The sequence below is a fragment of the Patagioenas fasciata genome, unplaced genomic scaffold (assembly GCF_037038585.1).
Source record: "Patagioenas fasciata isolate bPatFas1 unplaced genomic scaffold, bPatFas1.hap1 Unplaced_1, whole genome shotgun sequence".
Classification (NCBI taxonomy): Eukaryota; Metazoa; Chordata; class Aves; order Columbiformes; family Columbidae; genus Patagioenas; species Patagioenas fasciata.
Window position 1 is genome coordinate 3,797,197 of NW_027288510.1, and position 25,285 is coordinate 3,822,481.

At 49.5% G+C, this 25,285-nt stretch overlaps 2 protein-coding genes across 2 annotated transcripts in view; both read left to right on the forward strand.

Annotated features, from left to right (window-relative positions):
- The window catches only part of LOC139826715 (dynein axonemal heavy chain 9-like), a 59,679-nt gene extending 42,034 nt beyond the window's left edge, over positions 1–17,645 (forward strand). Inside the window, exons 27-32 of the mRNA XM_071803119.1 lie at positions 395–569; positions 3,526–3,699; positions 5,083–5,290; positions 9,913–10,078; positions 14,597–14,699; positions 15,943–17,645. Of these exons, the coding sequence (XP_071659220.1) occupies positions 395–569; positions 3,526–3,699; positions 5,083–5,290; positions 9,913–10,078; positions 14,597–14,699; positions 15,943–16,398 (1,282 nt within the window). The 3' untranslated portion in view covers positions 16,399–17,645. The remainder of the gene's footprint in view (positions 1–394; positions 570–3,525; positions 3,700–5,082; positions 5,291–9,912; positions 10,079–14,596; positions 14,700–15,942) is intronic.
- LOC139826716 (procollagen galactosyltransferase 2-like) overlaps positions 1–25,285 on the forward strand; it is a 119,503-nt gene that overhangs the window by 69,074 nt on the left and 25,144 nt on the right.

Consider the following 25,285-nt stretch of genomic DNA (forward strand, 5'->3'; position numbering starts at 1 on the left):
GGACTTCAGTGCAGCTACAATATTAGTTTGGAATTCTGTAAGTGTAGCTTAAATGAATGTAAAATGGCAAGATGAAAGGGTTTATTTTATTACTCCTCTATTTGACCGCTTTTGAACTCATCGTGCTCGCAGGAAATCATTGCCTTTAGCAAGTCTTCCATTCTGCTTCTTTCAAGAAGATCAAAGTTTTAAAATGCTTGAAACTTCTGATTATTGTTATTACTTGTATATGTGCCGGTGCCAGCGGGTCTGAGTGTGAGAATGGGTGTTCTCTTTATTGTACCTGGGAATAGGACACATACCGCTGACAAGCAGAATGCCAGTATTCTGAAAGAGCATTTCTAGTCTTCCTGGGTTGTGATGGACGTATTGCTTTCTAATTTCCATCCCTTAGATTTAAGAAGATTATTCCCATTCCTGAACAGAGTATGGTTCAGATGTTGTGCTACCTCCTTGAATGTCTCCTGGCAGAGGAGAACACACCTCCTGACTGTCCCAAGGAGCTTTATGAACTTTACTTTGTCTTTGCTGCCGTCTGGGCCTTTGGTGGATCAATGTTTCGAGATCAGGTAAGACGGAAGATGCCTCTTCAGCATCTTTCACACAGTTTGTTTGTGTGGTTTTGTGTTGTTTTGATTTCTTCATACTTTCTGAAACATAGTGCTATGCCAGTAATGCTGTTTTCCTGGGGCTCTCATATAGGTGATAATAAACTAGAAACACAACAATTCCTTTTACGAAAGGCCTCGTTATCCAGGGTGTAACACCACCGGAGAACAGCTGAGGGGTCAGTGGTAAAGGTGGAGGGATGTTTGCTTATGCAGATGCATTTCACTGGGGAGAAACATAAGGTTAACTTATAGAAGCCTGTGGATGTGCATAATGTGATCAAATTAAGACTGATTTATCAGATGGATGTATCAGTGGAGCAGTCTTTCAGCCTTCTGACTGCACAGGTAGACGTGCTACATAACACAAACCAGCCGGTGTTTTGTCACCAGGGCAGAGCAGAGCCGGAGGAACAACCTCCCTTGACCTGCTGGTCATACTTTTCCTAACGCACCCCAGGTGCCATTGACTTTCGTGGCCACAGGGGCACACCTACTCTTGGGTGGTTGCATCCCCTAGTCAGAGGACGCCTTATCCTCAGATCTAAAGTGTGTAGTCCTGATGTCTGGGTCTGCCCACACTGCACTGCTGTCAAGGGCTTGGAGATCCACGTCTGATCTCCGCTGGGCTCGTGTCAAACTCTGTGTTGTCTGGACTATGCGGGAGGTCTCTCCACGAATGTAACACCAGACACCCCTCCCCAGCTCGGGTGGAGGCACTGCCGTTCTTGATGGCTGCTCAAGTGCTCCCAGGGGTCTCTTTGTGTGTTTTCATGTACCTTAACGCCAGACCTAGAGTGTCTGCTGGTCTCTTCAGATTTGCTCCATGCCAAGGATCAGATGCTTCAGGAAGTGCTGAACAACACAGCTCAAGCTCAGCTGGGTGCTCACTTGGTGCCATCACACCTTGTGACCATTGAATGACCTGTGCGAGACCAGCTTCCTTGGTCCTTGTGGAGCCTCCATTTCCCATGTGCCAGCTGGGAAATACTCAGCCTTAGTGTTGCCAGTCTAGGATGACTTAAAGAAACAAAACAAAGCACAATAAAGCCTGGGAAGCACTACTTGTCTTTGCTTCAGCAGTACAAGCGCAAGTATGCTGGTGTGCGGTGCTGTGGCAGCTGGCCGCTGTGTTCCCCATGCCGCACAGTCAGTCTCGGGTGCATCAGGCCGGGCTCCTGCCTGCGGTAGTGGCTCTGGGTGGGCTGCAGGAGCAGCTGCAGGCACAGCGACCCTCCGGGAGGCTCCGCCGGGAGCCTGGCTGTGCGTTACTGCCCGCGGTGCTCTGTAAATGTCAGAGCTGAGAGTGCGAGGATACAGCAGTCCGAGCAATGGGGAGCCTGATGAAAAATGATCCAATATAAAATCTGTTTATTGCTTTCCACCGAAGGTGCCCTTCGCGCTGACCTTTCGCGGCCGAAATGTCAGGAGAAACAGTCTGGGAGGCTTCCCACTACTCGGTGCTTGTTGGTGGGTAGCGGGGCCCCTGTATAAAAACAGATGATAGATTTGCCATTTCCTGGCTCTGAAATTAGCGGTAATCCATATGGGGTTTTTATTAAGGAAGTGGTTTGAATTCCACACCGTTCTGGCAATAGAGCTGGGGCTGGAGTGGCTCCATTTAACCGCAGGGTCAGGGAGGGCGGGCAGCGCGGCACAGCGCGCTTGCAGGCGGTCTGGCTGTGCGGGTAAGGGCACCCTTGTGGGAAAGCTTTTAGCAGCCACGCACGTCCCGCTCCACTGCGGGCTACTCTGCTGCCGCTGCTGAGGAGTTAGAACAACAGGAGAACGGAGAATTACAGGGATTCTGCCTCTCTGAATAGCACGAGTCTGCAAAATCATGGATACTATTAATGTGTTTTTCAAATCCACTGGTCTTTTGAGGGACTGTGGCTCAGGAGGCTTTATGGAGGACACTTGGTTCAGTTCAGCAACAAACCCAGGTTTCCTTATGGAGGCCGAGCAGCCTATGGACAATGTGTTGGTGACCCCACGTTGTATGGCTATGGGGAGGAGAGACCCGCAGACACCCCAGGAACAAACTGTGCTGTTAAAACGGGCTAAATGATGCGTCCGGTATTTCACAAACATCTTTCTCACAGCAATTTTCCTCTCCTCCTCCCCTCCACCTCTCTCCAGTTCCCATTGTCCACATGGGAAGGTGTTTGGGCAGAATGGCTGGCCCAATGTCATACAGGAGACCTAGGGCAGAGGAGGGGACTAAGCACATTTTGTGAGTCCTGACCCAGCATCTAAAGCAAAACTGTCACCCCAGTTGAAAAAATTCAGATGCTCCAAAATCTCCATGTGTAGAAAGATACAATGGGGAAAAGCAAGGAAACGGGTGCTTTGAGGGGAATGTGGCAGCGCAGAATCACGGCGGGGTCAAAGGGGCAGACCCTCGCTGCTGCTTTGGTACGCTGGTGTCTGCAGTCCTGCTTGTCTGAAACGTTGTGGCTTGAAAAGAAGCCAGAAGACAACAACTCACTCTGAATAGAGTGGTGTGATTGATGAGGAAAGGCTTTGGTATGCATGCTGTGACTGACCGTGAGCACAGATGTAGACGGATGTTGTGTCCTTGTCTGTTGGAAGAAGTAGGCACCAAGAATCAATCAAGTGGTCTGTTTAGTCATAGGCACGTATTTCTCTTTTTCAAATTGATCCATCTATCTAGTCTCAGACATACCAAGAGTGATCAACACAGAGGATGAATTATTTAGATGAATAAATAGGACTGATGAGCAGAAATGAAGAAAATGAAAAATTAGGCTTAATAGCAGGAAAAATGATAAGAACTTTATGCTGTGGAATATATTTTAAGGACTAATCCCGCTCTGGTGGACTGGGATAGATAACATTCTCCATTACTAATTAATTGATCCAGATTAGTGTATTTTCTCCACTTTTTGTCTTATAGCTTGTGGACTACAGAGTGGAGTTCAGCAAGTGGTGGGTGGCAGAATTCAAGACTATCAAGTTTCCCTCTCAGGGCACAGTCTTTGACTTCTACATTGATCCAGAAACGAAGAAGTTTGAACCTTGGTCTAAACTTATTCCTCAGTTTGAATTTGATCCAGAAATGCCCTTACAGGTATGTGAACCTTGCACGTGTTTTGTCTGGGAAGAGCACATGCATTTTAGTGACTGTATGCAGGCATTTCAATTGAAGTCTCATTCGAGGTCAAGCACTTCATAATAAGAATGGCATTCCGTCCTGGTTTTGTTAAAAACAAGTTTCTCTTTTAGTGAATTTGCCTGTCAGGTAAAACCTTCATATCAGCTGCGTTTTCCTGGAGAACCAGATCCATGTTTTGGTAAACATAGCAATGGAATGTGAGGTTATTGATAAGGACAGATTCGCATCTCGCGAGAGGGGCAATGAGAAACAGGTGACCAAGAAACTGACAAACAGAGTATAACATCCCATTCACGTGAATACTTCATATAAAAGTGGGAGATCACGAGGATCTCGTCCATTTTGCTTATGGCCGAGATTAGGAGAGGACCTTGCTGGTCGTCCCTGCGAACTGAGGCCTCATGACAGACTGAATCCAGCTCCGGTTGGCTGCACAGTCCAGTCCAGGACTTCAGGTGCCAGCTCTGCAGTTGCTGGGGCTTTCAAGATTGGTTTTGTATATTTTGTATTATTTTCTCTATTCTTATTAGTAGCATTAGTAAAACATCTTTAATTTTTCCATTTCTCTTCTATCTATCCTTCTTTCCCTCCCAATCACCTGTCCTGAGTGGGAATGGGGGAGAGAGAGGGGCTGAAGGTGGGGGAGAGGGGGCTAACAACACATCTGCCATGGTTGTATTGTCACCCCACAATCAAAACCCTTGACACATTCTTTATGAAGTGCAACTCAATTACCCATCTTTCTTTACTGTACTTTGACTGTGAAGACTCATCCTCCATCCATCTTCCAGAGCTGAGTGATGTACATGAGGCGCAGGCTCAGAGACACCTATGAGCCAGGGCTGGTGTGCCCAGGGTGCGGGATGGAGGTGCGTTTGGCCTGCAGAGAGAAGCAGGATGTGGGACAACGTAGTGACAAAGTCCCTGAGACACCATCTCGTCATGCTGCGTGGCTGAAAATAGGGTTGTTTATATGATTTGGACGAAAAATGAGAGTTGCTGCAGGTAGTGAATTGCGTTTGCCAGCTATGCCTTTCTTTCCTTTTAGAGGTGCCACAGTGAGCAGATGACTTGTAAAAATTGTTACCATTTTAGCAAAATGTGTGTTTGCGGGGAGATCCAGATGTTGCTCTCAGCATCCCGCTGTCATTGTTTCGTCTGTACAGATAGTTTGACTTGAATGGTTGGTAGCAGTGTATTGTTCCCTTCCTAGCGCCATCTAGAAACTCAGGTCACCGCACTCATTCCTGGCTCTCCCAGTTTGATGTCTCCTCAGAACATGGCAGTGGGGTGGTGCCACAGATGGGTACACTTACCTGCTCGTTTTGCCCCTCTCAGGCTTGCCTGGTGTCCACCACCGAGACGGTCCGTGTGCGGTACTTCATGGACAGGCTCCTGGAGCGCCGGCGCCCCGTGATGCTGGTGGGCAACGCCGGCACGGGGAAGTCTGTGCTGGTGGGGGACAAGCTCTGCTCACTGGATACAGACGCCCATGTGGTGAAGAAGGTCCCGTTTAACTACTACACCACCTCTGCCATGCTGCAAGGTAAGACAATGGCTGAGATGTGGGACTTCTGCCTGGCAGGTCACCAAATTCCTGGGGTGTCCGTCGGGGTTTGGAGCTGGGTGTGCACTGTGGGCACTGCACTGGCACCCACTGACTCTTAAATCCCACTGTGAAACTCACTGGTCCGCAGACTCCTGGTTTTATGGAAAGTGGCATTTCCCAACATGAGGGATTGAATTCTGAACACCACGACTCTGGTTCAGGGCTGTGCAAAGCACACACTTAAATCTGCTGCTGTTCTCTACAGCACACAGCTCGTACTTGACTTGAGGTGTGTCTTTAATACGCTTGAATTTAAGCCCGTGCTGAATAGAATGGGTTGCTTGGCTGGGATCTAAGCTGTCCTCAGAGTGCAATGCTGGGAATTGCATCCCAGTTGTCAGTGAGGACAGTGCTAATGGGGATGTGCAGGTGCTGCTGGTTCCTGGGCTGTCCCCCGCATCCTGATGCAGCCCCGTGTGCTCCCACGGAGCGGGTGCCACATCCCACCGCCCCAGGGGACACGGCTGCTGACCCTGGGAGGCTCTGACCTGGGGAAGCCCATGAGAATATCTTTGATGAGGATTTTGGCACATCAGTGAAAGATGAAGTTTGAGACCAGGATAAGGTCAGTTCTGCTGTGTAGTCTTTTCACAGATGAAGAGAAAGAGGGAATTGTTGAAAAGTGACTCATTTTGGAATGGTATTTTCACTTTCAGTTGACCTAAAGAGAGAGGATAATTTTCTACATGTATTTATTAATCAGGAATGAAACAACCTTGCTTGTTTTGAGTTGAACAACAGCTGTGGGTCACTGTAAACCAAAATAACTTCCTTTATGGAGTTTGGTCTGACCCAAGTGTCCTGAAATCCCTTTACTCCCTCTACAGGACCAGCACCAGTGAGACCAAGGTTTTAACCTTCACCATGTGGGTTTTTCCTGGCCAGGTGGCCCTGGGGCGAACACGCTCACGGCCATGAGCATCACAGCCCCTGTCTGTGCTCTGCTGGGCTCCCGACACTGCAGATGTTTTAAGGAAGGTGTCAGAGTTTAAAGTTGCCCTGTGGGACTGATCCACTCGCAGAGGTGACAGCACAGGCTCAGCCCACGCTGTGTCACCTGGGGCTGTGTCGTGGAGTCACGGCAGCTTTCTGGGGCAGGTCTGAAGGGTTTTGGGTCTTGCTAGTGTGTGATGGCTGCAGTCTCCCTCCTCCCTCCCAGGTGCCCCTTTGCTTTTTTCCCTGTGTTGGGGTCTCTGCAAAATGCCCTTGAGCTGCTAAATGGGCTGAGCTGTCTGTCTGGCTGGCTGTCTGTCTGTCTGTCTCTCTGTCCAGCTGCCTGGGTGGGGGACAAAGATGCTGAGGGACCTAGAGATTCTTTCTTATGGGGAGAGACTGAGAGCTCTGGGGCTGTTGAGCTGGAGAAGAGAAGCTGAGAGGGATCTGATCAATGGGATCAATATCTCAGGGTGGCTGTCAGAGGATGGACCAGAGTCTGTTCAGTGGTGCCCAACGCCAGGGTGAGGGGCAGCGGGCACAGACTGAAACACAGGAGGCTCCATCTGAACATGAGCAGAAACTTGTTTGCTGGGAGGTGCCAGAGCCTGGCCCAGGCTGCCCAGAGCGGGTGTGGAGTCTCCTTCTCTGAGACATTGAAACCCGCCTGGACCCACCTGTGTGATCTGCTCTGTGACCCTGCGTGAGCAGGGCTTGGACTGGGGGATCTGCAGAGGTCCCTTCAGCCCAACCAGCCTGGGATCCTGGGATTCTGTGAATGTGCAGCCGTTTGTCTCCAGCTGGATGGGCGAGTGTGTGCAGGTGTTATTTGTACAGGCAGACCTGGCACCGTGTCCCTGGTCATGAGCTGTGGGCTGAGTCAGTGATTTTCTTCCCCTGCACAGAGGAGCAAGTTGTCTTGTGTGTGGATGAAGATGTGGTGGTGAGATTTGCATTGAGAAGCATGATTTATACTGCTTGGCCTGGATCCCTGCTGCTCATTTTTTAGAGTTAATTTGTCCCTTTTTGTGTAGTTTGTCACTTGGCTGCTTTATTCTTTTCCCCAGCAGGCACATCTTTAAATTTGTAAAACATGGGCACAAAGTAATTTTGGATTTTTTCTTACTTAAAAAAGATCCTAACCTGAGTTCCAGTAGTTCCTTAGACAAGGTGCCTGTTGCTGCAGAGATGTATAAGATGCAGCCCTTAGGGGAAGCAGAGTTGTTGTTCAACCCATCCCTGCATCCTGTGGCTTCCAGAAGCGCCGTGTGCACAGGGGTTAAAAGGAGCCCAACACTCTCTCTGCCTGAACCTGGGGCCAGTTTGGGGATTTTCTGTAGTTTATTGTGACTAAATACCACATTCTGTGGCATTTGCCCTGGGCCTCGCTCTGCTTCGTGCCCTCTTGGGCCTCTGCCCCTCCATCAGATGTAGCCCTGACTTCTGTCATTCAGAGAAATTGCAATAAATCTTGTGGTTTTTTTGTTTGGGTTCTTTTTTTCCCTCTCCCTTGCTCCCCAACCAGAAGGTACGAGGTGTCCAGACTGTTTCTTTGAGGTGCTGGTTTGAGTATGTGTCAGGATCTCACACAGACACACCGCCCCTTATTATTATTGTGAGATACGGCTTTGAATTAAAATACCACTTCCACGAACATGTCACTTGATCCCCAGTAATTGCACTTCAGTGTGATGAATCTCTTGCATACTTGTTTAACCTCAAAAAGGGCTGATTTTATATGTTAATTAGGGACTAATTAAATTTAAATTAAATGCTTATTTGAAACACTTAATTTAACTTGCTACCAGAAATTTCAAATATTGTGGTTTTATTGAACGGGGAGAGAGGCTCCGCTGAGGAAAGATTCATCATTTTTCGTAGCACAATCCATTCCTTTGTGCAGCAACTGTCTGTGACAAGAAATCAGCTGCGTTTTGAGTGGTGAGCAAGGCGAGCTGTCTGCAGTGCACCCAAGCAGGAAAAACCCAGCGTTTTGAAAGGCCTGTGATCTGAAACAAACCAACGGAATATAAATCTTCCTTAACAACTTTTGCACGTGATAATAAATGGCTTAAAAAAACTCCCAGTCCCGTTTACATTTGCCAGTCTTCCCTAATTACAAAGAATTGCTACTTACCGTGTGCTGCTTTATAGCACCTTATAGGTCTGTTGCCAACCCAAAACTGCTAATGAAACAAATTCTTCGAGTAAGCACAGGGCAGAAAACCCACCCGGGGTCTGGGCAGAGGAGCGTTGCTTCCGTTTGCTTTTCCACTTACTGAGACAGTAAAGGTTGCCTGGGCTGCAATCAGAGGAATCAATAACCTATAGAACATGATGTGCAGCGACGTGGGGTGATTTTTATTAAATATCAGCCCAGGATTATAAATATTCCCCACGTTTTATGAGCTAGAGCAACATATGACCCCAGCCTTCTGCTAAAACAAATTAAAGTCTTCCAAGGCTTTGAAATGCGAAACTGTTCTCTCCGTGCTTTCCTTTGCGTGTGCGTGACCCTACTTGAAACCAGGTGGTAATTTGACAGCTCGTGTTGGAATTAAGTCTTGTCACATTATCTGGAGGGTTGGGTAACGCTGGTGAGAAGATCAGGGAACTTATGATTATTTGATGCATTTAAATAAAAGTGTCATGTTGGTTGTTCTGAAGATGTCCAGGAATTTGGCCCTGAGATCGCCTATTTTTGTCTAACAGGGTAAAAGATGCATATATTCACAAAACCAGCAGCTTTGCTCGTGGGCTTCTGTGCCCACAGCATCCATCTCCCTTTCTCCATCGCAGCGCCCAGTGCCTGCTGCCCTGGCCACGCTGCAGTTGCCGCATCGCCGGGGCAGGCAGCAGGGGACGCTCACTGCTCTGGCACAGCCACCTCTGCAAGCAAGATTTCGTTTAAAAAATTATGCAGAAGAGATTCAAAAGGCTTTATCTTGCATGAAAAGCTCTTGTTTGCTCTGAGGTAGACATGTTTTGTAGCAGACGAAGTTTGTTGTATTTTTGTTTGGAAGGAAGAGTTGAGAGCTTTCTGATTTAAGTCAAACCAAAGTGCTGACCAAGGGTCCCTGCAGGGCTCCCAGCTGCACTGTAGAATCATAGAATCAGTTTGGTTGGAAGAGACCTTCAGGATCATCGAGTCCAACCGTAACCCAGCTCTAGCACTCTAGTCCCTGAGAACCTCATCTCCACGTCTGTCCAACCCTCCAGGGCTGGTGACTCCAGCACTGCCCTGGGCAGCCTGTTCCAATGCCCCACAGCCCTTTGGGGAAGAAATTGTTCCCCAGATCCAGCCTCAGCCTCCCCTGGCGCAACTTGAGGCCGTTTCCTCTGCTCCTGGCGCTTGTTCCTGGGGAGCAGAGCCCGACCCCCCCTGGCTCCAAGCTCCTTTCAGGCAGTTCAGAGATCAGAAGGTCTCCCCTCAGCTCCTGTTCTCCAGCTGAACCCCCAGGCCCCTCAGCTGCTCCTCATACAGCTGCAGCTGGGGGACATCTCAGCTCCTTGAGGGGCCGCTGTAGCTACACACAGCACAGCATTGAGCTGGGCTGAGAAATCATTTTTATTTTGCAGCAGTTGCTCTCCCAGTAGATGAGCTTTGCACCTCTGCCTCCCTACAGGTATGCTTGAGAAACCTCTGGAGAAAAAGGCTGGTAGGAATTATGGCCCTCCAGGTACCAAGAAGCTCGTGTACTTCATTGATGATCTCAACATGCCCGAGGTGGACGCTTACGGGACAGTGCAGCCCCATACGCTGATCCGGCAGCACCTGGACTACGGCCACTGGTAGGAGCCTGCTTGGGCTTGGTTGTCGGAGACCTTTTTGTTCAGCTCCAGTGCTGGGGAGTGGGTTTGAGAGAATCTCAAAGCGTGGGTCCCTCTTCCCATTGCATACTGCTGGGCTAGAGCTGGTTGGGAGGCTCTGGGTGAACTGAGAGTTGAGCACCCTCAGGGCTTCCCCTGTCCCCAGCAAACAAATTCACTTAGAATCACAAAACGTCCTGAGCTGGAAGGGACCCGCAAGGATCATCGAGTCCAGCTCCTGTCCCTGCACAGGACAACCCCACAGTTCACACCGTGTGTCCGAGGACGTTGTCCATCGCTTCTTTAATACCGCTTGATTGCTTACTCATAGCTGGGTTGAGAGGAGCTTTGCTCTGCTCTTGCTGTGGCTTGTGACTGTGGTCCCAGTGCAAAGCCTGCGAGGGGAGCGCGATGCTCGGCCTTGCTGCCCCGCGACGCTGAGAGCAGAGGCGGCTGTGGATTTGGCCTCAGCTGGGGTGAACCCCCCTGCTGTGAGCACCTGACATTGTCTTCTGTCAGGCAGCAGCAAACAACCATTATCTAGGCAGAGGTGATTTGAAGGAAAAGCAGTGACTGTTTTGGAAGGAGATTGGTGTGTTTTACACTTTAGCCAGCAGCTCTGTGTGGGACATGAATATTTGCATCTCTCCACAGGGAATACAGGGCAGGGACGCATTGCAATTTCCACTCTCCTCAGCTGTGTGCATGCCTGAGCTCTGCCAAAAGCTTCCGAGGAACAGAGACAGTGGAGTGGAGGCAGAAATCTTGGGCTGTGGGTGTCAGGGAAGTCAGGCAGATAGAGGGTGAGGGAGCTGCGAGGGAGCGTTGGAGGCACAAGGGGCTGCAGCGAGGAGTAGGGGGATGCAGTGAGGCGCAGAGGGATGCAACGAGGTGTGGGGGATGGAGTGAGGCATAGGGGGATGCAGCGAGGTGCGGTGGGATGCAGCAACGTACAGGGGATGCAGCGAGGTGCGGGCGGATGCAGCAACGTACAGGGGATGCAGCGAGGTGCGGTGGGATGCAGCAACGTACAGGGGATGCAGCGAGGTGCGGGGGGATGCAGCAACGTACAGGGGATGCAGCGAGGTGCGGGCGGATGCAGCAACGTACAGGGGATGCAGCGAGGTGCGGGGGGATGCAGCAACGTACAGGGGATGCAGCGAGGTGCGGGGGGATGCAGCAACGTACAGGGGATGCAGCGAGGTGCGGGGGGATGCAGCAACGTACAGGGGATGCAGCGAGGTGCGGGCAGATGCAGCAACGTACAGGGGATGCAGCGAGGTGCGGGCGGATGCAGCAACGTACAGGGGATGCAGCGAGGTGCGGTGGGATGCAGCAACGTACAGGGGATGCAGCGAGGTGCGGGCGGATGCAGCAACGTACAGGGGATGCAGCGAGGTGCGGGCGGATGCAGCAACGTACAGGGGATGCAGCGAGGTGCGGTGGGATGCAGCAACGTACAGGGGATGCAGCGAGGTGCGGGGGGATGCAGCAACGTACAGGGGATGCAGCGAGGTGCGGGCAGATGCAGCAACGTACAGGGGATGCAGCAGGGTGCGGGGGGATGCAGCAACGTACAGGGGATGCAGCGAGGTGCGGGCGGATGCAGCAACGTACAGGGGATGCAGCGAGGTGCGGGGGGATGCAGCAACGTACAGGGGATGCAGCGAGGTGCGGGCGGATGCAGCAACGTACAGGGGATGCAGCGAGGTGCGGGCAGATGCAGCAACGTACAGGGGATGCAGCAGGGTGCGGGCGGATGCAGCAACGTACAGGGGATGCAGCGAGGTGCAGGGGGATGCAGCAACGTACAGGGGATGCAGCGAGGTGCGGGCGGATGCAGCAACGTACAGGGGATGCAGCGAGGTGCGGGGGGATGCAGCAACGTACAGGGGATGCAGCGAGGTGCGGGCGGATGCAGCAACGTACAGGGGATGCAGCGAGGTGCGGGCGGATGCAGCAACGTACAGGGGATGCAGCGAGGTGCGGGCGGATGCAGCAACGTACAGGGGATGCAGCGAGGTGCGGGCGGATGCAGCAACGTACAGGGGATGCAGCGAGGTGCGGTGGGATGCAGCAACGTACAGGGGATGCAGCGAGGTGCGGGCAGATGCAGCAACGTACAGGGGATGCAGCGAGGTGCGGGGGGATGCAGCAACGTACAGGGGATGCAGCGAGGTGCGGGCAGATGCAGCAACGTACAGGGGATGCAGCGAGGTGCGGGGGGATGCAGCAACGTACAGGGGATGCAGCGAGGTGCGGGCAGATGCAGCAACGTACAGGGGATGCAGCGAGGTGCGGGCGGATGCAGCAACGTACAGGGGATGCAGCGAGGTGCGGGGGGATGCAGCAACGTACAGGGGATGCAGCGAGGTGCGGGGGGATGCAGCAACGTACAGGGGATGCAGCGAGGTGCGGGCGGATGCAGCAACGTACAGGGGATGCAGCGAGGTGCGGGCGGATGCAGCATGCCATGGGTCCCCTCCCAGACACATCGAGGCCTTCTGCCCATGTGCTCAGCAGTGCCCACTGGGCACTGTATTGCATGCAGGAAGTTATCATCTCACCAATATAATAGGCTCAGGTAGGATCTCTCAGCAAAGCATATTTTATTAACGATTTTGCAAGGTCGGGTGTTCCACCTAAAGGTAGGCACACAAAACAGGGCAAAAAGCCACTGCTTATATCCACCCCTAATCCCAACTGCAAATTCCCTCCCCAGTTCCCCGTTGGTTGGGTACGGCAGGGTTTACAGACTACCTGACACTTCCTAGCTGCCAAGGCTCAGTTTACCTGTCTCACGACTCCATTCTAATAACCCTTCCCATTATTTCTTTATTTTCATTGAAGGTGTGTTTTCTTGACTGTCTGAATTTTAACCACTGGAATGGTTTTCAATTCCTCCACACCCGCTCTGGGCAGCCTGGGCCAGGCTCTGGCACCTCCCAGCAAACAAGTTTCTGCTCATGTTCAGATGGAGCCTCCTGTGTTTCAGTCTGTGCCCGCTGCCCCTCACCCTGGCGTTGGGCACCACTGAACAGAGTCTGGTCCATCCTCTGACACCCACCCTGAGATATTGATCCCATTGATCAGATCCCTCTCAGCTTCTCTTCTCCAGCTCAACAGCCCCAGCTCTCTCAGTTTCTTGTCACAAGAAAGGTGCTCCAGATCCCTTAGCATCTTTGTAGCCACCGCTGGACTCTCTCCAGTAATTCCTTGTCCTTCTTAAACCAGGGAGCCCAGGACTCCCTGTCCTCCCCCGGCAGCAGCAGCCTGCTGACCCTTGTCATGTCCCACCTGGCGCTATGGTTGGGGGAAGTGTGACTGAGATTTGTCAGTCCCCTGGGTTGGAAAAAAGTACATACAATCCTGAAGGTCCACAAACAAAAGACCTTTATTTTTTGTAGCTTGGTCCAATTGGCAGATGACTCAGTGGCAGAAGGATTTATGTTACTTAAGCTCAATCGATAAACAGTTTAGCAGCGAAAAGATTCACATGAAAGAGTTTTGTGGCACAAGTGGGGCTCTAAACCTTATGTTACTGTATTACTCACAAAAAGGAAGGCAAAGAAATAGGAATATAGGAAGGAAAGAGAGAGGAAGAAAAGAAGGGGAAAGGAAGGGGGAAGGAAATGGGAAGGGAAGGAAAAGGAAAGGGAAAGGAAAGGTCTCACCACCCTTAGGGCTCCGTGGTGTGTTTGAGGGGTTTGTAGTCTCAGGTCCAGTTCCTATGCAGGAATGCTTGGGTCTGTAGTCAGGGTTCAGCACCCTGTGGTGTGTGGTTCGGTTCCCGTGGTCAGCCCGGTGGGTGGAAGGGTCCCCAGGGTGGCACCCTGCCCGTGCTGGCACAGGTTTTATAGGGTTTATAGCCCTCGGGATCACCTGGGCTTTTGTGCAGGCGTCACTGGGGGTGATTGTGGAAGATGGGGGAGGCCCGGAGGGTCTCTCAGCCTGGGCCTTGACACCGTGTCGGGCCTGTCAGCGCACAGGCTGCGTGTCCTTCAACACAGCACTGCCTGTGTCACCCAGCCTTTGTCTGTGGCTGTCACCTCGGCCTTGACATGTAAATCACCATTCACCTGCTCACGATGGCCCGTCTCCCATGACTGGGTGTTGCAGGGCTGGGTTTGCCACAGTGTTTGAGAGTCACCCTTGTAGTCTCTCACACCCTGTCCCGGGTTGGGATCAAACCAGAGACACTCCTGCTGTTTTCTGCCATTTCCATGCAAGTGAAGAGTATGGCCCAGGGGCTTTGCTCAGTGCTTATTACTGATAGAAATATTAGCTACAGGTTGTTGAAGCTGAAGGATTTCCACCAGGAGCAGGACTCGCGTGTGCCAGGCCGTGTACAGATAGGCCGGCAACCTGGGCCTGGGCCTCATCTTGGCAAGACGCAGAATTTGACCCCCTGAAGACAAGCGGCCTCTGGCAGCCCAGGGACACGTACTGAGAGAGGCAGTGGCCGTGGTCACTGTGCTGCTGCTTGTGTTTTGCCCGAAGGTACGACCGGACCAAGCTGTCGCTGAAGGAGATCACGAACGTGCAGTGTGTGTCGTGCGTGAACCCGACGGCGGGGAGCTTCACCATCAACCCTCGGCTGCAGGTAAAGCCCTGCACAACGGCAGGTGCATCGCTGGGTTTATTTTGGGGTGGATCATTTAAACGTGAGGTTAGAGGACAACCACTGGCAGATCCTGCTGTTGTTTTATCAGTACAAATGGCACGAATCTGTCGAGTGACTGTGATTCCTAATAGTGAAGCACCGAACTGGGTCCCTTATTCCCTTGTTTGTTTTTCCTCGCATTCTGCAGCTCCGTCAGAGGAGGAAGTCAAAAGTTGCCAGCCAGCTTAACACCTACTTTCAGGACAACCTTCTGGTCCATACAGGCAGATTTTGCCTTCATTTAGCTCGTATTTAGCTCTGAAGCATGGCGCATTAACGCCGCCTGCTTTCCAGAATTGTCTGATGCAGCTGTCAGTAAAAAGAGGTGTGGGGGAGAAACCCAAACGAAGAAAACAGACAAAACTAAAAAAAAACCCAAGCCACACCAAAACACAACAACAACAAAAACCCCAACAAACCCCAAACCAAGCAACCAAACAAAACCAACAAAACAAAGAACACCAAAACCAACCAACCAACCAAATCCCCCCAAAAACCTAACCGAACAAAAAAACCCCAAGCCAAACAAAAAGCAGTTCAAGCGCTGCTGATAACAGAAGATTTGGGAAGAGATCTTAAACATTAGACTTTGATTTTTGGGAGCTGCCAACCGATGGAGGGACTGGGTAGCAGTGAGCAAAATTCATTTCATCATGGAGAAACCTAATGACCAGAGTCAGCTTGGACCCTGGCTCCTCTTCAGCAAGGTGTGGAGTTAAAATGAAGTGTCCCATGGGCAACTTTGCAAGTTCCAAATTAGTAAAGAGGTCCTCTGGGAGATGGCGCCTTCCAGGGGCTGCTCTTAATAGAGACAGTGACTGGGCTTTGTCAGCGGTCGGTGGGACCTTCAGAGCCCTTTGGCTCTTCAGTGGACTGCACTTCCAGTGTAGCATTGGTGAGATGCAGTTGAAAATCCCTGGTTTAGTGAGCAGAGTGATGTCACTTCCCACCTGAGCTCTGCTGGCAAACTGGGAGAGGGAAATAACCTTGTTCAGGTGGACTGCAAATCAGAGAATCATAGAACAACCCAGGTTGGAAGGGACCTCAAAAGATCATCTGGTCCAGCATTTCATGGGAAAGGGAGCCTAGATGAGATTATCACAGCAAATCCCCAAGGGCATTTTGCTTGAAAGGTGTTTTTCTACCTCTCTGACCTTTCCATGCCTTCCTTTCTCTCCCTCAGCGTCACTTCTGTGTCTTCGCGCTGTCCATCCCTGGGCAGGATGCCTTGTCCAGGATCTATAGCACCATTTTAACGCAGCACCTGACAAGTGGAAATTTCTCGGGGGCTGTGCAAAAATCAGCTCAGCAGCTGATTGCCCTTGCCCTGGGACTGCACCAGAAAGTAGCCGCTACATTCCTTCCAACAGCCATCAAGTTCCACTACATTTTCAACTTGAGAGACTTCTCCAATATCTTCCAAGTAAGTGCAGTTGCTGTCCTGTGGGACTTGAAGCTTGTCCCGATGCTACAAGAGGCTGCGGAGCTGTGTTCCTCTAGCTCTGGTGGGCAGAATGCAGTCTCCTACCTAAAAATGACACAGCACATGTGTGCCCTGAGTAAAGTGGGTGACCTTAGGCCATTCCTTAATTCCTTGTTAGTTTTGGATGGATTCCAGAACCATTGCCCATGGCTTTGAGAAGCTTAGTTACTTTCCAGCCTCTTGTGGTCAGCGGGGAGGGATGAGTAGTTCCAGATGGATGTGCAGGTTTGGGGTGGGTTGAAACGCCCTCTGGCTGTAGAAGGGACCAGCTGAAGGGAGCTTTGGGCTTCCGACTTCAGCACTTAAATGACTGATGGTGAGTGCGATGGAGCTGCGCTCATCTTTGGGAGCCTCAGTTCCACACGTGTAAATGTGGGGATTAATGGCACTGTTCCACCACACAGGCAAATTATTTTATTGTACTGAAGCAGGTGGTGGGTAGTTAGTGGGTTACTGGCCCTGAAGTTAGATCCAGCTTAGCTTGTTGGCCTGTACTGGCATGTCCTCTTAGCTTCTTGATGGTCAGATGCTCAGTATGTGCATGAAGGGTGGCATTTAAAAAGGTGATAATTGAATCAAACCCAGCTTTGACTTAATTGCTAAAACTGAATTTCCACCAGAGCCAGTTCTGTACCAAGGGGAAGTTGTTCAGATTTAGAAATATTTTCTTCCAACAACGGAGAGACTTTTTTTTCCCCTGAAATCTCATACTTTGAAGCAGTAGATATTACTGCTCAAAGAGCCTTTCAGAGTTTAAGGCTGATTAGTAAAATTTGAGAAGGTTCTCAGCAGCCGAATCGAGAGGTTTGGAACACCATAAACTCTTGTAGAACCCCGGTTTGTAACTTGTTGCTGTCCTTCTTAACACCTGTTCTCCTAAGTACGTACTGAAAGTTTGGTGCCTTGTGGTCTGGTCCATCACACAAGAACTGAAGTAATGACGTAGTGGGAAATGCAAAAACAGGGCCTTGAAAAAGTTAATAACTCTTTTGTGCCAAGAAAGCATCAGACCTGTCACTTATGCTCAGCTAAACATCAGCAGCTTTTGATGTTAGATGTGGGTCGTGTTAACTCCTGACTTCTAGTTAATCTGTGCTTTGAAAGGCAGAGAGAGAAAAGCAGCATTTCCATGGGAAGCTTTAATTTTAACTGTAACCTGCTTGAAAGGTGCTCAGGTTGTGGGATATTAGGAAATGTCCTGCCAGGTCTGGATGCTGGGGCAGGAGCAGCGACTGAGCTCAGGTGTTGTTTGGTTTATCACGTGGCTTCAGGAGTGGGGGAGTCTGGCTCCTGGGCTTCATAATGTTTATTGAAATAGTGGTCCAATTTTTCTTGAAATCCTTCCTTACCTTTTGGATTCATTCTTGATTATTCCTTCACATTAAATATTCTTGAGTTTTTGAGATCTCCTGATATCCTGTTTGTCCCTACGGGAACACAATTTTCTTCCTGAAATTGAGTGTGAAAGAAGCTCTGGACTCCGGGAATGCATTTCCATGTGTTACTTTCATTCAATCTTCATAAACTCATAATTTAGCTCACACTCTCTTGTCCAAACCCTTCTTGTGCAGTGCTGGCTTCAAAGTCAGGTCAGGCTGATCAGCCAAGTTTTGAATGTTTCCATGACTGGAGTTCCCATAACCTCTCCGACCCTTGTCACACCACTAAACCCACTCCACGGTGAAGCTGATATATTTTTATTTCAGTTGGAATTTCCCTTCCTGCAGTTTGTTACCTCTTGTCCTTTTGTTATACACCTCCAAAAAAAATTGGCTCAGTCTTCTCTATAACTCCCTATTAGGTAGTTGGAGACAGAGTGTCGAGGGTTAAGATTGCGGGGTGACAATCAAACCCTGGCAGATGTATTGTTAACCTCTTCTCCCCCCCACTTCCCCCTTTTGCCCCTCCCTCTCCCCCCTTCCCACTCAGGACAGGCGATCGGGAGGGGAAGAAGGACAGAGAGAAGGGAGTTGGAAAAGTTCAAGATGTTTTACTAATGCTACTGATAAGAATAGAGAAAATAATACAAAATATACAAAACCAATCTTGTAAGTCTCAGCAACTGCAGAGCCAGCACCCAAAGTCCTGGATTAGACTCTGTAGCCAACCGGAGCTGGATTCAGTCTCTCACTGGCCTCCGTTCGCAGGGACGACCAGCAAGGTCCTCTCCTGATGTCGGCCATGAGGAAAAAAGGGAAAAGGGAAAAGAGACAAAAGGGACGAGATCCTCGTGATCTCCCACTTTTATATGAAGTATTCACGTGAATGGAATGTTATTCACCGTTGGCCAGTCTCTCGATCACCAGTTTCTCGTTGCCCCTCTCGCGAGATGTCCATCCGTGCTTATCAATAAGTTTGCATTCCCTTGCTGGGTTTAACCAAAACATGTGTTGGGTTCTCCAGGAAAATGCAGCTGACATGAAGGCTTTAGCTGACAGGCAAATTCACTAAAAGAGAAACTTGTTTTTAACAAAACCAGGACATTCCACCCCTTATCATATGACATTCACTGAATACTTAAACCTTATCAATACAATCTATCAATACAATCTAATTAATCACTACTACTATATATATATACATATGTACATATATACACAGGAGTAATTAATCAGTGGACCATCCTTTGAAAAGTTCATTAAGTTCATTTTGTCACCACAGTCTCCCAGGGCAGGGAAAATGGTCCAAGTGCATCTCATGACCCCTGTTGGTGGGTTAAGGACACCAACTGCCAAGAAGGTGTCGGGCGCCACTCGAAGAAGCCAGCGCTGGTTTCATCACCATTGTCTTGATCTGAAAGACACTTATTAAACATTGTTAGTGCGGCAATTCACATCGTACAGTTCAGCATTGCACATTTTCACCTAAAATCAAATCCCCTTGAGGTGCACACCGAACTTCTCCATCCTTAAGCATCACCCACCAGGTGCTGCCAGGTCCCTGGGCAAAAACAATCCCACGAATAGGTTTGCCTGTGCCCGAGGCAGGAGGAACCCAGACTGCCTTTCCTAAGATATTTTTCATGTGTGCTACAGGGACTTTATCTCCTTCTACAGTCCGTGGAAGTGTAATATAATCAATTTGCCAAGCTTCTCCATACTTATACTTTAACCATCGCCCCCCATACCATACAGGTTTTAACCGTTTCGCTTGTTTGATTTCGGCGCAAGTTTCACATTCATGAATAACCTGTGAAACAGTGTCCATAGTTAAATCCACCCCTCGATCACGAGCCCATTTGTATGTTGCATCTCTACCTTGATGCCCTGAAGCACCATGGGCCCACCGAGCTAGGAAAAGTTCACCTTTATGTTGCCAGCCCAAGTCCACCTCAGCTACTTTAATCTTAGCAGCTTGATCCGCTTGTTGGTTGTTTCGATGTTCCTCGGTGGCTTGACTTTTAGGCACATGAGCATCTACATGACCAACTTCCCCAGGCAGGCTCTCCAGCCGAGCAGCAATGTCTTCCCACAGCGTGGTTCCCAATGGTTTCACCTCTGCGCTGCCAGTTACTTTTCTTCCATTGCCGTAGCCACCCCCACAAGGCATTTGCTCCCATCCATGAGTCAGTATAGAGACAAAGCATTGGCCACTTCTCTCGTTCGGCAATGTCCAAAGCCAGCTGGATGGCTTTCACTGCTGCAAACTGACTGGATTCACCTTGTCCTTCAGTGGCTTCTGTAACTTGTCGTGTGGGACTCCACACAGCAGCTTTCACCTTCGATGTTTTCCTACAGACGACAGGATCCACCTGTGAACAGTGCACACTGCTTATCAGTCTCTGAAAGCGGATTATATGGTGGTGCTTCTTCAGCACGTTTTACTTCCTCCTCATCTGCAGACATCCCAAAGTCTTTGCTTTCTGGCCAGTCTGTAATCACTTCTAATATCCCTGGACGGTTGGGACTTCCAATCCGAGCTCATTGCGTGATCAGTGCAATCCATTTACTCCATGTAACTTCGGTGCCATGATGTGGAGAGGGAACCGTCCCTTTGCACACCCAGCTCAGCACCGGCAGTCGAGGTGCAGGAGGAGCTGTGCTTCAGTGCCCATCACTTCTGAAGCAGCTCGAACTCCTTCATATGCTGCCAGTCTCTCCTTTTCAGTTGCAGTACAGTTGGCCTCATATCCTTTGTATCCTCGACTCCAAAAACCTAAGGGTCGACCTCGGGTTTCTCCTGGTGCTTTCTGCCAGAGGCTCCAGGTAAGTCCATTATCTCCGGCTGCGGTGTAGAGCACATTTTTAACACCTAGTCCAGTTCGGACTGGTCCAAGGGCCACCGCATGAGTTATCTCACGCTTCATTTGTTCAAAGGCTTGGCGTTCAGGGCCCCACTCAAATTGGTTCTTTTTACGAGTCACTCGATAGAGAGGCTCACAATGTGGCTGTGGTCAGGAATGTGCATTCTCCAAAAACCTGCAACGCCCAAGAAAGTCTGTGTCTCCTTTTTATTAGTAGGTGGAGACATTGCTGCAATTTTGTTGATCACCTCCATTGGGATCTGACGACGGCCATCTTGCCATTTTATTCCTAAAAATTGGATCTCTCGTGCAGGTCCCTTGACCTTGCTTGGTTTTATGGGAAAACCAGCATCCAAAAGAATAGGAATTATTCTCTCACCTTTTTTGAAGACTTCTTTCGCTGTGTCGCCCCATACGATGATGTCATCAATGTATTGCAAGTGTTCTGGAGCTTCACCTTGCTCCAGCGTGGTCTGGATCAGCCCATGGCAGATGGTAGCACTGTGTTTCCACCCCTGGGGCAAGCGATTCCACGTGTACTGGATGCCCCTCCAGGTGAAAGCAAACTGCGGCCTGCACTCTGCTGCTGCAGGAATAGAGAAAAATGCATTAGCAATGTCAATTGTAGCATCGCACTTCACTGCCTTTGACTCCAGTTCAAATTGCAGTTCTAGCATGTCAGGCACAGCAGCATTCAGTGTGCTGTAACTTCATTCAGGCCACGATAGCCTACAGTTGGTCTCCACTCGTCACCAGACTAACGCACTGGCCAGATTGGGCTGTTAAAAGGTGAGCGAGTCTTACTGATCACACCCTGGCTTTCCAATTGACGGATCGGCTTCTGGATAGGAATCAAAGAGTCTCGACTGGTGCGATATTGCCGGCGATGCACCGTCGTGGTAGCAATTGGCACCTGCTGATCGTCAACCATCAGCAGTCCTACAACAGAGGGGTCATCTGAAAGACCCGGTAGATGAGACAGTTGTTCAATTTTCTCAGTGTCCACATCTGCTATACCAAATGCCCACCTATACCCTTTTGGGTCCTTAAAATACCCTCTCCTGAGGTGGTCTGTGCCAAGGATGCACGGAGCATCTGGACCAGTCACAATGGGATGCTTTTGCCAGTTTTTTCCAGTTAGGCTCATTTCAGCCTCTACAACAGTCAGCTCCTGGGATCCCCCAGTCACTCCAACAATATTGATGGATTGCGTTCCTTTATAATTAGAAGGAATTATTGTGCACTGAGCACCAGTGTCCACTAAAGCTTTGTACTCCTGGGGTTGTGTTGTACCAGGCCATTGTATTTGTACAGTCCAATAGACTCTGTTATCCCTTTCCTCCACCTGGTTGGAGGCAGGGCACCTCTAATTCCTGTTTTGCACAGTCTCTGGGTGTGAATTAGAGGTTCCTTCAAGAGCATCAGAATCTCTTCTGCTCCTTTTGTAAACTGGAGCAGCCACCTTCCTAGGAGTTTTTCCTTTTATCTCACGTACTCGTTCCTGAAGTTCTGAGGTCGGCCTTCCATGCCACTTGTTCATGTTTTCTCCCTGCTCATGTAGGAAGAACCACAGTGAACCTCTTTTTGTGGGCTGCCTCTGCCCTCTCTCTCGAGATTGGAAACGCCTTCTCCTAACAGCTGAAACATAGGTTTGTGCAGGTCGTGAACGGTACGAGTCTGCTCTGAGCTCTTGGATTTCTTGCAACAGCTTTTCAAACCGGTCATCAGATTTTTCACACAGTTTCTCCACAGCGGAGACACAAGCCCGTAGAGAACCAGCAAGGCTGTCCTCAAAGTACCGGAGCTGCTCAATCACTTCATTAATTTCTTGTGCACCTCTAGCTGACCAGACCATTCCTGCCAATGACTTAGCATATGCAGGTGGTGCACTTTGTACAAATCTGCGCCACATAGATTTTGTACAATTGATTCTGTCTGGGTCTGTCCCCTCTTGGCTGTTTGGTCCTAGATAGATGATCTCTGGCACAGCTCATTCTCTCAGGAACTGGATACCTCTCTCCATAGTATTCCATTTCCCTAACTTGGATATACAATCTTCCTTGTAGGGAAATCTGACTTTCATAGCTGCAGGAGTCGGGTCCAGAGAGTAGTGGCATTAGACTCTCTTGAAATTGCCCTATCAATGGTGGAATCTTTTGACAGAGATCCCAGCTGCCTGGCTTCACCACCTTCTAATTCAGTTGTTTCTGCCCCGTTGTCCCAGCATCGCAGCAGCCAGGTTAAAATATTCTCGCCTTCACGACGACTGAAGTCTTTTCGCAGATCTCTCAGCTCACCTGGAGAAAAGGACCGAGTGGTGGTCACTTCATCTCCACCCTGTCCTGGTGATGATGCCTCTTGGGTTGATGTTGGCCCTGTGCCATCACCTGCTGCACGGGTGGTCTTTCTAGTGACTTTCTTACAACCAGCAACTGATGCTGATATGGGTTCACCATCATCTGATTCATTTCCAGAGTCTGAATGACTGTCACAGTGATTGCTGTGGTTACAGCAGCAACAGTGCCCAGTGTGTGAAGGCGGGGGGGCTGCCTTGTCAGCCTTTGAGGCTGGAGAAGTAACGTTATCTGCAGCGCCCTTGGCAGAGGAGCAATGCGGAGGAGCTGGAGCTTCAGCCTGCGAAGCCGCGGTTGGGGGGCAGTGGCTGCAGCAGCAGCTTTGGCTGTTTTGCCTTTTCTCGAGCGGCCAGGAGTGCTTTTTGCTAAAGCTTCCGAAGGCGCACCGCAAATCTCAGGACTAAAAAGAGACGCAAACCTCCTATTGAACCTCATTTCTCTTAACAGTAACACAAACTGACACACATTCAGCAAACCAGATAACACCATCACAGTTCTATCAAAGCTCCAAGGGTATTCAAAGTTCTCTAACACATTTGCAAACTGTCCCAGCGAAATCACAAAAGTATTGTTAGTCAGCCTTTCTAAAGATTCGCTTGACCAATTAGCAAATATAGAGCCATTCTGCTCTTTAATCTCTCCTGGAGGTTTTTCAAGGTAAAGCAGAAGCGAGTAGAAATTCATTAGCGGCTGCAGTGTAATGAAATAAACCAGTGCCATACCACACAGAATCATCATGACCGCTGTCCAGTTTCTTGTTGTTATATAATGAATACTTCGATTCAGAACGAAACACCAACACAGATATGGGATCAGCGAGCACAATGTAGAAAATAACTGATACAACTCATGCCACAACATCTTTAAATCGATGTAATTCACTTTGCCTTAATACCACTAAATAATATCCGAATCAAACAGACGCGCGAGTATCACAACTCTATGAGTTGGCACCGTGCCAAGAAAATTGGAAGGTACGTCAGAGCAGGAGAAAAGCCAAAAATCTCCAAATTTACCCCTTTCTCTTGCCCCATGTTGGACACCAATTATATGTCGAGGGTTAGGATTGCGGGGTGACAATCAAACCCTGGCAGATGTGTTGTCAACCTCCTCTCCCCCCCACTTCCCCCTTTTTCCCCTCCCTCTCCCCCCTTCCCACTCAGGGCAGGTGATCGGGAGGGAAAGAAGGACAGAGAGAAGAGAGTTGGAAAAGTTCAAGATATTTTACTGATGCTACTGATAAGAATAGAGAAAATAATACAAAATATACAAAACCAATCTTGTAAGTCTCAGCAACTGCAGAGCCAGCACCCAAAGTCCTGGATTAGGCTCTGTAGCCAACCGGAGCTGGGTTCAGTCTCTCACTGGCCTCCGTTCGCAGGGACGACCAGCAAGGTCCTCTCCTGATGTCGGCCATGAGGAAAAAGGGAAAAAGGAACGAGATCCTCGTGATCTCCCACTTTTCTATGAAGTATTCACGTGAACGGAATGTTATTCACCGTTGGTCAGTCTCTCAGTCATCAGTTTTCTCGTTGCCCCTCTCGCGAGATGTCCATCCGTGCTTAGCAGAACTGTCGCAAAACAGATGTTGGTCTGCAGTAATACTGACAAGCTTTGGACCTTTAATCTTGGAAAGGAGGTGAGGGTCAAGGGAAGGTAAAGGAAGATGTAGAGAGGTATTAGGTTTTCTTTCCTGATCGCAAAACCTACTTTTTCCATTCTGAAAATCTCAGTATTGTGTATGTAGAACTGTAAGATCTACCTGAGGATGAAATCTCGGGCTGGGAGGTAAGCGCTGTGTGCTTACCAGTACTTACAGGGCATGGTTCTCACTTTTTTGGGGAGAAAAAACATTAAAAAACAGAACAAAACACACCACTAAATTAAAAAAGTAAGCCACTGGGTGCAATAAACTGGGTCTGCCTTTCACTCCAATACTGGGTGTCGAGTGGGAGCCTTGTGCTCGTTCTTCTGCCAGCTTGGTACGGAGATGGAGAGCTCTGCAGATGTTCCTGTTTTGGGGGACCCTTGGTAATGTGGTGTGGGTCCATCTTCAATGTGCCCATTGAAAAATCAGTGGTGCTGGGCACCTAAATTTGAGCTGATTCTGCTCTTTGAAGAACCTGTCCATTTTTCATGAGCAGAGCCAAGAATATTTCTAAACACCAGTGTTCCTTCCCAGTGGCTTACTCACTTTCATTGATCTTGAACAGCTGCATTAGCTGGAGTCTCAATCAGCATTGGTGGGAACAAACTATCCCCTCAGAAATTACAGCGCTGATGTAGTTAATTCTTTGTTTGAGCAAATTGATTTCAGAGGCTCGTCACAGCCCTGATCCTGCGCGTATGGGATTTCCTGGGCTTTCCTTATGGGAATTGTTTCCTGGAAGCCAAGTCTGCTTGGAAATATTGACAAGGCCAGATGCAGATGTTTTTTTGTTGTTTT